Source organism: Bidens hawaiensis, unplaced genomic scaffold (assembly GCF_021521415.1).
Source record: "Bidens hawaiensis isolate Kalapana, Puna unplaced genomic scaffold, B.hawaiensis_p1.1 tig00014897_1, whole genome shotgun sequence".
Lineage (NCBI taxonomy): Eukaryota > Viridiplantae > Streptophyta > Magnoliopsida > Asterales > Asteraceae > Bidens > Bidens hawaiensis.
Window position 1 is genome coordinate 86,236 of NW_027492317.1, and position 11,732 is coordinate 97,967.

At 34.8% G+C, this 11,732-nt stretch overlaps 1 protein-coding gene and 1 pseudogene across 2 annotated transcripts; one reads left to right on the forward strand and one right to left on the reverse strand.

The window, feature by feature from the left end:
• Window positions 1-3,344: 3,344 nt before the first annotated feature.
• LOC143547948 (beta-galactosidase 3-like) lies at window positions 3,345-8,596 on the forward strand. Its single transcript, XM_077039238.1, has 16 exons — window positions 3,345-3,615; window positions 3,690-3,785; window positions 4,409-4,521; window positions 4,646-4,712; window positions 5,100-5,192; window positions 5,278-5,421; window positions 5,732-5,926; window positions 6,000-6,087; window positions 6,176-6,294; window positions 6,369-6,533; window positions 6,612-6,790; window positions 6,880-6,989; window positions 7,061-7,170; window positions 7,260-7,484; window positions 7,560-8,099; window positions 8,169-8,596. Exons 1-16 carry the CDS (start codon window positions 3,445-3,447, stop codon window positions 8,292-8,294), a joined length of 2,541 nt encoding a protein of 846 aa, XP_076895353.1. The 5' UTR covers window positions 3,345-3,444; the 3' UTR covers window positions 8,295-8,596.
• Window positions 8,597-9,428: 832 nt separating this feature from the next.
• LOC143547949 (protein RTE1-HOMOLOG-like) lies at window positions 9,429-11,045 on the reverse strand (annotated as a pseudogene). Its single transcript, XR_013137867.1, has 2 exons — window positions 10,776-11,045; window positions 9,429-10,130 (listed from the first exon to the last, which is right to left on the reverse strand). The product of XR_013137867.1 is annotated as a protein RTE1-HOMOLOG-like (transcript).
• Between the last annotated feature and the right edge of the window lie 687 nt (window positions 11,046-11,732).

Genomic DNA, 11,732 nt, shown 5'->3' on the forward strand with positions numbered 1-11,732 from the left:
CCAACCCAGTCGTACGGATCCCTTAAGCGCCTCCAAGTTATCTTCAGTTCTGGGGAAAACTCACCCACCCGAAGGCCACTGGTGGTAAAACCCGACTCAGAATTGAACCAAAGATTACAAAGATCTCAGTCTTTCTTCATTAAGCCACCACCCATGTCCTCTTTTAAATGCTGTAAGTGAGACTTGAATTTGAGTCTTAGTCGAGAAACCCAAATTTTCTATCACTAAGATTGTAACATATTTTCCTCAAGTGAGATACTATATGTATAAGGACTTTATAAGAAATTAAGCAAAAGTAAGACTAAGGGGTGTGGGGGCTTTAGTGGGGGCTCCAGCAGAGCCAAGAACCAATAATATTATGACGTGTGGCAGAGAGAGAAACTGGATAAGGGGGGTGTTGGAGCCCCTGGCCCCTGATGTGGGTAGTGCCCCTCTAGCGCCCATATTAAAGCCCCACATCCTCTCTCTTTCTCCCGCTACCATGCTCACGGGTGGTGTTTGCGCCTCGGTTGCGCCCCCTCTAGCTCCCATTTGGTGTGGTATTAGCGTCTGGGGGTGCGAGCAGAGAAGCTCTAGCGCCCCCTTTGAAGCCCCCACATCCCTCAGTCTAAGGTGGAGTAAGTAAGGATGATCACGTTGCGTACGTCATTTTGTCATTTTGGAGTTTTCGTGTCACCGCCAATCTCATTGATTGAGAAACAATGAAAGATCGACTCTACTTACTATTGCACCCAAAAACAAAATCTAAAATATTAAAAGGTAAGTAGAAATTAGTTTTTACAACTCTCTTTAAGGGTTACATTAATTTGAATTTTTATAAAAGTATTTTAAAACATGACTGTCTTAACATGATCAATATTTACTACAAACCCAAAGGTTATTTAGTCATTAGATTAAATGGTCTTTTCCTACAATATTTCTTGATTTCTGTTTTATAAATAACGAACGCATTTGTCGACTTTAAAAATGGAAATGGAATTACAAGTTATTTTAATTTGATAATTTTGTAAATAAGTCCATATCATGAGACTTCCCCTTACCAACCACCATGACACCATCCACTTAACCCATCCATACCCATTACTAGGCTTTTACATAAAGGGGAAGAAGCAACCCATCTTTTTTCACCATTATCAAACTATATTAATTATTATTTTTCTTCTTTAGATCATCTTAAATAGGCAGTTTTTGGAGCCGTTCATGCTAGACGTAGGCGTGGAGGAGATGACAACTGATGTAGAGAAGAGATAGATGATATACAATCAATGTGAACAAACGGCCTATGATAAATTTAGTGACATGGGAGGATGTATAAAGGAGGGGGAGGGGTCGCCAAAACACGTTGAAACAGCACTATGCACTGGTGTTTTTTGAACTTGGTTCATTAATATTATACTAAAGGATATGAGCGATGAAAGTAAGTCGCGCTCAACTATTTCAAAGATCTTGTTGATATCTATTGTTTGTGAACTATTACAAAAAAATTAACTAGTCGAGCTTGAAGTTGAATCAGACTTGGGCTCGGCTCAATGAGAATCCCATATGTAGTGTAAACTTGAAAATTGCCAAGAAGCAAACATGACCCATCTTCATGATAAGTTAAAGAAGGCAAGTGCCTGGGAGAAGGGATTTTAACAGTGATATCTCAGAAATGGAAAAGAGAGCCTACAAAAAGGTTGTGTTTAAAGAGGACACCATGGATCCAATGTAATTATCATATGTTTACTGCAAACCTTTAAACATATGTATATAAGTTTTTATGTAATTAGTATCTATAGAATAACTTTATTTATAAATGTACATACACAATTTAATTAAGTTTATTTATTTTTTATTTAAATCAATTATACTTTTAAAATGTAAACTATTTATTTATAAAATTGCATGATATTATATACTTATTTAGTCATTTAAGGTAATCAACTATAGAAAATATTAATAACATATAAACTATTTAACAAATATAGTTTCACATTTAATACCAGAATACTATTTAACAAATATAGTTTCACATTTAATAACAGAATGCTTTAAACACCTACATGATATTGTTTTAGTAGTTAGATAATTTCTTATTTAACAAAGTGTAGCATGTAGCCAAAGCTTTAATGGTATTAAGATGTTAAAATAAGTCGTTTCGGTAAGAGTTGAAGTTTTATTATGGGCAAATGGTATTGATTTATTTCTGTTTGAAAAAAAAATCGGATCTAATTATTATCTTATAATTTGTAGTTGAAAGAATGATATTTTTTCAATTAAAGTAAAATAAAGACTTCTTTAACATAGGAAAAACGCTGTTACAATATACTAAAACTGAATGAAAATAACTATAAAATACATTTTATACAAACAAAATTTGATTCAAACCATAACATTCAATGATGCTCTTTCTATTAGTTACTACATCCTCAACCACAACAATTTATTGAATGAACTTATACAAAAAGTGAATGAAAATAGCTATAAAATACTTTTTTAATGTAGAAATTTTTGACTCAAACCATAATATTCAATGATGTTCTAGCTAGTAGATACTATGTCTTCAACCACAACAATTTATTGAATGAACGTATACAGAAACTAAATGAAGATAACTACACAATACTTCTCAAATTTGATTCAAACTATGATATTCAATGATGTTCCAGCTAGTAGCTACCAGCCTACCACACACTCAACCACAACAATTAAATGAACTATTTTGTCGGGTGTTGGCCGAGGTTTCATATATAACACGTATCATTTCATATTTCAAGTCTCTATAAACGGAAATATATGTTTTATTGTTTCTCAAGGTATAACAATCTGAACGATATATAGTCTTGTATGACTCACATTAGAAACCAAAACTGTAACTTGACATTACCCTAATGTCCTAATGAGTTAAATAACACATAATTTTTTTTATTTCTTTCTTTTTTTCTTTTTTCATTAACTGGCTTTAAAATGATCTACTTATAATAGAGAGACATGTAAGCGGACAACAAGCTGTGCCGCCACCCTTTTTGAATGACAAAACCGATCCTATTAAAAACAAAGTTATCGTTTTTTGGCGTCGTTAAGTTACTCTGCACGACCCAAAGAACTTGTGTTTATATAATTATAAAAAAATATAGAAAACATATTTAAAAATAAAAAAAGTAAAACCAAAGTAAGACGATGACAATTGTCTTACGCCATGACGCAACACACAAACCAAATAATTCAACCAAAAGATATCATAATAATCAATGTTACAAAAACACACACATACACACATGTATGTATAATATTAATATTAAATAAATTAAAAGTATACACATTCATTCGCACCATATATGTCGGTGCAAAGGTGATCTGGCTAAACAATATTACCCCCTTTTCAGCCTCTCACTTCTTACTCATCCTTCTTCTCTCTTCACTTCATTTCTTCCCATTTTCAATTTCAATTCCACCCCAAAAATCATGGAAACCAACTCGGTTTCCAAATGGGTTTTGCTAATCTTGCTCTTAATTCAACTGGGTATTCATCAGATTCAGTGTAGTGTGACTTATGACAGCAAGGCCATTGTTATCAATGGCCAAAGAAGAATCTTGATTTCTGGCTCTATACATTATCCCAGAAGTACCCCTGAGGTGGGTTCTCAGTTTTTTTATATTTTAACTTGAAATGTAGGTTTTTTATGAGTTTTTTTTTTTTTTTTTTGTAGATGTGGGAAGATCTGATAATGAAGGCAAAAGATGGAGGGCTTGATGTGATTGAGACTTATGTGTTTTGGAATGTGCATGAGCCTACTCCTGGCAATGTAGGTTAATTTTTTGTTTTAATTTTGGTTTTTTAGGGTTTATTGGGGTGGTTCAAGTGCAAGTTTTACTTTAATTTTGTATAAAGTTTAAAGCTTTACTATCTTTTTTGCTATATGGAAGAAAATTTAGTGTTGGTTTTAATAGATCTGTATTTTTAACTAATAGTTTTATAAAGATTCATGCTTTAATTTTGGATTTTTAGGGTTTATTGGGCTGGTTTAAGTGCAAATTTTACTGTAATTTTGTTTAAAGTTTAAAATTTTACTATCTTTTTTGCTACTTGGAAGAAAAATTTAGTGTTAGTTTAATAGAATTTTTAACTAATAGTTTTATAAAGATTCATGCTTTAGCTACCTGTACTTTGATTTTACCTTCTTGCAATGCAGGTTAAAATTTTGGGTTTTTAGGGTTTTTTTAGTGCAAATTTTACTGTGATTTTGTTTAAAGTTTAAAAATTTACTATCTTTTTGCTATTTGGAAGATTTTTAATGTTGGTTTTTTGCCATTTGGAAGAAATTTTAGTGTTGGTTTAACAGATCTGGATTTTTAAGTAATAATTTTATAAAGATTCATGGTTTAGCTAGTTGTACTTTGATTTTAACTTCTTACATGTGGAATTCAGTATAATTTTGAAGGGAGATATGATTTGGTGAGATTCTTGAAGACGGTGCAAAAAGCAGGGCTTTATGCTCATCTCAGAATTGGACCATATGTTTGTGCTGAATGGAATTTTGGGTAATTTTTACAAATAAATTGTGAAATTTATATGTTTCAGATCTGGGATTATTTTTGTTTTTAGGGTTTAACAGTTGATGTTATGTGAAGTTAATAGAAAGTTCATTTGTGTTGATGTTTTCAGAGGATTCCCAGTTTGGTTGAAGTATGTTCCTGGGATTAGCTTCAGAACTGATAACGAACCATTTAAGGTTACAATTACTTATCTTGCTTATTTTTATAAAAGGTGTAAAAAAATTGTATTTTTGTAGCTTAATTTTATTATGAAAGATATGAAAGTATTGTAAATTTATAGTTTAATTTTTTAATAGATATAAAAACCTGTAATTTGTAGGTTGATTGTTTAAAAGATATAAAAAGGTTGTAATTTTCTAGCTTAATTTTATAAGAGAGACATAAAATTTGTAATTTTGTTGCCTAATTTTATATAACATATAAAAAGGTTGTAATTTAATTATACAATAGATATAAAAAGATTGTAACTTTGTAGTTTAATTTTACAAAAGACTTAAAAAGATTGTAGTTTTCTAGTTTAATCTTATAAAAGATATAAAATATAAAAGTTTATATTCTTGCAGAGGGCTATGAAGGGTTTTACTGAGAAAATTGTGCATATGATGAAGAAGGAAAAACTATTTGAGTCTGAAGGAGGCCCAATAATCCTCTCTCAGGTACAATAATGACTTGTACTTTGTGCAGTTGAAGCTGTACATTGTTTTGTGTTAATGGCAACAAATGTAATGTGGTTGGATGCAGATAGAAAATGAGTATGGGTCTATTGGGAAGGCACTTGGAGGTGCTGGACATAACTACATGACTTGGGCTGCAAATCTGGCCGTTGGATTAGGGACAGGTGTCCCATGGGTCATGTGCAAGCAAGAAGATGCCCCTGACCCTATTGTAAAATTCATTTCCTTCTGTCACATGCAAAAGCTTCCATTTTTACATTTTATCATGTCATAAAGATCAACTTTTTTTGTGTTGTTTTCTTGTATAAGGGTATTTTAGACATTTGGTAATCATCATTCATTACCAAGTTATAAAGTTTTAATTTTTTTTAATTAATTGATGAGGTTAGAAAGTAATAATGTTTGGTCAATGGTCAATACTGGTCAATACTCCATTAGGAATATTTATTTCTTTATCAGGTGCTTATAATAATGTGACATAATTACATAACCTTGAATTAATTAATTTATTTAATTGATAGATAAACACATGCAATGGTTTCTATTGTGATGCTTTCTCCCCAAACAAACCATACAAACCGACCATTTGGACCGAGGCTTGGAGTGGCTGGTTCACGGAATTTGGCGGCCCGGTCCACGAGAGGCCCGTTCAAGATTTGGCATTTGGTGTGGCCCGGTTCATACAAAAGGGTGGATCTTTTTTCAACTACTACATGGTTGGTATTTTTTTCCATCCCCAAAATTAATATATTAATTACCAAAATATAATTATTTTCTTTAATTAATCAGTACCATGGAGGAACGAATTTCGGTCGCTCTGCTGGCGGTCCATTCATCACTACCAGTTATGACTATGATGCTCCACTTGATGAATATGGTGAGTTCAATATTATAGTCAACCTACTTTGACTTTTAATGCCACATTGACTTTAATGGTCAAACCTATTGTTGTTAAAAATTTATAGGTTTAATCAGACAACCAAAATACGGGCATTTGAAGGAGCTTCACAAAGCGATCAAACAATGCGAACCCGCTTTAGTTTCTGCAGATCCTACAGTCACCTCTTTGGGAAACTTTCAACAGGTTATCATTATTTTCTAAAAACTCAACCAAAGTCAAAGCAAAATATACAATTACTGACTATTTTACATTTTCAGGCGCATGTATTTTCATCCGAGTCAGGACACTGTGCAGCTTTTCTAGCTAATTACGATACGGATAATGCTGCAAAAGTTATGTTCAACAACATGCATTATACTTTACCGCCATGGTCAATTAGTATTCTTCCCGATTGCACTAATGTCGTCTTCAACACCGCAAAAGTGTGAACCTTTCTTATTTTTTGATAATCATTTGATTTTTCTTTTTGCACATTTGTAATTTGTGAAAATCGTAAACAGGTCGGGGTTCAATCGGCACAAATGGAAATGTTGCCGACAAATTCTGAATTGCTTACATGGGAGACATATAATGAAGATTTGACTATGGGTGACGACAGCTCGACTTTCACGGTGACGGGTCTGCTGGAGCAGGTTAATGCCACTAGAGATAATAGTGATTATCTTTGGTATACAACAAAGTAAGTTTTATAAGTTCCAACACGTGTTTTATTTACCAATTAATCTTTAATTATTCACTGGTTTTGAAAGAATATGTTTTATTTTGTAGTGTCAATGTTGATTCTTCTGAGTCATTTTTGAGAGGCGGTGACCATCCTAAACTGTTGGTCCAGTCAACGGGTCATGCACTTCATGTGTTTGTTAATGGAGAGCTTTCGGGTATGTTAAGTTATTTTCTTTTAAATACTCGACTCAAAAGGGTTATCTGTAATATGTGTGTATATGTTTAGGTTCGGCTTTTGGAACACGAGAAAACCGGAGAATTACTTACAAAGAAAAAGTCGATCTTCGTCCCGGGAACAATAAAATATCACTACTTAGTGTCGCCATGGGATTACCGGTTAGTTTCTTTTCCGTTTCACATGTTAATTCTTAATTCTACTGTCAAATCAACTTATTTATCGGCTAACTTTATTTTATTATTTGAAGAATATTGGAGGACATTATGAAACATGGGAAACCGGGGTCACGGGACCAGTGGCACTGTATGGTCTGGACCATGGGAAGCGAGACTTGTCATGGGCTAAGTGGACCTACCAAGTCGGCTTGAAGGGTGAGGCTATGGACGTTATCTCCACGAACCGTATGTCGTCGGTCGAGTGGATGCAGGGTTCGCTTATTGCTCAAAAACAACAGCCACTAACATGGCACAAGGTATTTTAATTTCCCAACATCGTAAACTGTCACAAATTGCTATTTAATTCTCGCTAACGTTGAGATGGTGTTCAGGCTTCTTTCAATGCACCCGAAGGAGACGAGCCATTGGCTCTAGACATGACCAGTATGGGCAAAGGTCAAGTATGGATCAACGGTCAAAGCATAGGTCGATACTGGACCGCGTACGCCACGGGTAACTGCCAAGGGTGCCATTACACCGGGTCTTACCGCCCGCCCAAATGTCAACTCAGATGTGGACAACCGACACAACGATATTACCACGTGCCTCGATCATGGCTAAAACCGACAGATAACTCGTTGGTGCTGTTTGAAGAGCTCGGTGGAGACCCCACCCACATCTCACTGGTCAAATGGTCAACCACAACCGTGTGTGCGGATATGTTTGAATACCACCCGAATATCAAGGACTGGCATATCGAAAGCTATGGTAAAACACAAGAGCTTCATAGACCAAAGGTCCATTTACACTGCGGGCCTGGTCTAACCATTTCAGCTATTAAGTTCGCGAGCTATGGAACCCCGTTGGGTACATGTGGAACATTCCAGCAAGGCGCTTGCCACTCTCTGACATCTTATGATGTTATTCAAAAGGTATAATACTTGTACTTTGTGCATTATTGGTTTTACCAACTTAACTGATTTGTGAATTGTGTTATGCAGAGGTGCATTGGTAAAGAAACGTGCGCGGTGACTATAGCGAACAGCAACTTTGGTCAAGACCCGTGTCCGAATAAACTGAAGCGGTTGACAGTTGAAGCGTTTTGTGCTCCGAATTCAAGAGGTTGAGTGGAAAGTAAAGATGAAAGGGGAATACTGATTAACAAAGAAAGTTGTGATTTAGTTTATAGTTTATTTATTATTAAAGTTTAGAAGGTAAGTTAATGTAGGTGTAAATTAGAGAAGATCTCAGGGGTTCTAAATTGTGGGCCTCGTGATGGATCCGAGTGGCGTACTGGTTGTCTGGCGTTTTTGACCGGAAAGTAGAACCAGTTGAACATGTGGTGTGATTTAATTTGTATGAATGTTAAGGTTGGAGGGTTGAAACCTTGGAACTAGGTTCAGGTTTTAGGAATGGATCCTATACTGAACATTTATGTTAAATGTGTGCAGCTTTTTAATGTCAAGAATTAATTGTGTTTTCTGATGTCTTGTAAATTCTCCTTCAATGCATTTATACTGCTGAAAGCCTGAAACATTGCATGGTGCTTAACATTTGATATTTTCAATCTGTTTGGTTTAATATACCGTTAATTAGTAACCATATAAGCTCATAAATGGGTTGTAAACCTAACAAGTAATGAGTAATCGGCCACGTATCATTAGCGCCATAAATTTGACATAAATTTGTCAACAGAAGTAAGCAAAGAAAGGCCTGCACCCGCGACTAAGCCTGGATACAGCAACCAGGCCTCGTCTTAATAACACAAGTCCCTAAAGAACCATACCCGAGGAAGAGGACAATGGGAAGAAGGCCGGGATGCCAAGGTCACGGTTAGGCCCTAGCAGAAACAAAGAAGTCAACCCTTGGGCATGGTATCCACAATGGATACCGGTCAAAGCATTAAATGTGCAAGATACCATTAGAAAGAGGGTCTTGCCTAATAATCTCATACCATGATAGCAGCAGGATTCGATATCGGCAGTCTCCCACATAATAAGTAAAATAACAAAATGTAAATTCACACAAGACAAGTAATTTAGAACAATTTTCTTGATTTACAAATGCAAATACAAAGTATTAAATATGCAGAAAGAAACATCTAAAGTGCAGTGCATGGGTTTATGAATGCGCTAATTAGGAAACGCAGATGCAGTACTAATGCATTAAGAAGGAAACATGGGAACTATGAGTCTATGATACGATGACAGATCGTATCAGACCACTGGGTAAAACAATTAACAATAATATACATATACATGTGCACAGAAGATATACACATTATATATCCAAAATATGTGAATATTACATGCATTTCTAGTCTTCAACTTCAAGTGTACCCACCATATTTGTCCGAAGTACATATAGAACAAGGAAAAAAATACAATCGACCAATTTCGTTATACATACATGGTCAACTTTAATAAAGCAATCAAAGAACATTTGTGAAAACTACTGCCTATTACAACATAGAAACTAGATCAACACACGTATCACTTCTCACACTTGTATATGCATAACTGCACGTAATCAACAGCTTCAGCAAGTGACAAACGGTCACAAACCTACTAACTAGATCTGTATAATGTTCTTTAAATAATAAGTACCACAAAGATACCATCCAAACAGAATAAACACAACAAAAGCCAAAAAACTTAGAAAGTTCGCACCACCAAAGGTAACACCCATTAACAGCACAACCATAAATGGTAAATAAGTTCTAACCATAGATGGCGTGTTCACCCACTTCCCTTTAAACATAATCAAAGCTGCAACATTCACCACGTTCCACCCGCTCGCCTGTGACTCCAACGGTTAAGATGGTTAGCCAGAAACGAGTGACAGTTGCAAGTTAACACACTGTAAGTCTGCTTTTGGTATTCTTGTGTCGTCTTTTTCAAAGCCTCGTCCCAACCGTAATGATTTCTTCCCGATTCCACCAACCTGTATTCCTCTTCGGAACCCTGTTTTTTTATATAAATTATTATTATTACAACACTCGTTAACAATAAGTCAGGCGAATAATGGGGAAAGTTAACGTACAAACTAAATTAACGTGCTAGCTGTGAGAATCAAATAGTGTAATTATATATACAAGTAGTGTAATTAACTATGCTGTAATTACACTATACGAGAAAAGATAGAATACAATAACTGCTTAACGTACATTAGGTACAAGAATACTTATATTCATGAAATCGATCCACGAAATCACATCACAATTCACAAGATCTCGAAATCTTCAATACACATCCAATTAATCATTGGCACCGAAATAAACAGTACTGGATCATTAATCGATCAATTTTTTACTTTTCTTCACGAAAACCATTTTTGAGCGTTTTAGGTTTTTGGCTGAGCGTTTTAGTATTTTTGCCTTTGAGCGTTTTTGTTTTTTGCCGTTGAGCGTCTCGCGTACCGATAGTACGTTAAGCAATTATTGTACAATAACCTCACTACACTATACTATAACTACACTATGTTGTATATATAATTACACTACTTGATTCTCACAATTAGCACGTTAATTTAATTTGTATTTAATCCAAACCTGGCGAATAATAATAATAATGATATTAGCACTAGGTGAGTGTAAATTTGTAATGTACCTTCTCTTTCGTTATTTGGAGATAACGTGCCACGGGCCCGAACGCAAAGTTATCCACCGACACAAAGTTAGGCCCTGCAAAGTCCACAATAACTCCGTCCTCACGGCCTATCCCGACATGGCCGATGAACGGAAGCAGCCATGAAATAACCGGGAGGGGTGTCCACACGATGCAGCATGGAAACCGGGCTCTCGCCGGATCAATCTGCATACTATTTGGAACATGATCAAGCTCAATCATCATGGACTTAGGTTCTGTGTTCAATTCCATGACTAGATCTACAGTTATTAAATTATATTTAGAGGTTAATTAATAATTATAATGGGAAATTGAAGGTTAGTAAATACCAAATAGTAACTACATTTAACATATACAGAATCAACATTGGGATATAGATCTGATATAATATGAAATAAAAATAAAGCTAAAGGCCTAAAAACATTTGGATATAATTGAAGAAGATCTAGCAATAGGAAACATGAAGAATGTGAAATAAAAATAATGAGAGTAGCTTTGATGCAGCAGATAGATCTACCAAGACAAGAGGAAGTTAGTTCATGTATTCCTTTCCTCTTTTTCTGTTAATATTAATATCATAGCTGGTGACAGTTCCCATGATTTTTTTTATTAATATAAGTTTTAATTTAATATTTAAGTAAAATATCTTTCTACTTCATTATAGGAATATTATTAAAGAAATGATTTGTCTAAAACACTTTATTTATAAAATACTAAACTGTGATTTTCGTCCATATGGTTTGTTTAAATCTGCGGTTTTAGTTCAATAGTTTTAAATTTTGCAATTTTCGTTAATGTGGTTTCATTTCACCTGCAATTAAACCCGAATTCATTAACCAAATTAAGTTTGGTCGTTAAACTCATCAGCGTACTCTTCACGTGAGGGGCAGTTTTGTCTTCCCCCCAAATACATCTCAGCCCCTCACGTGGGGGGGCTTG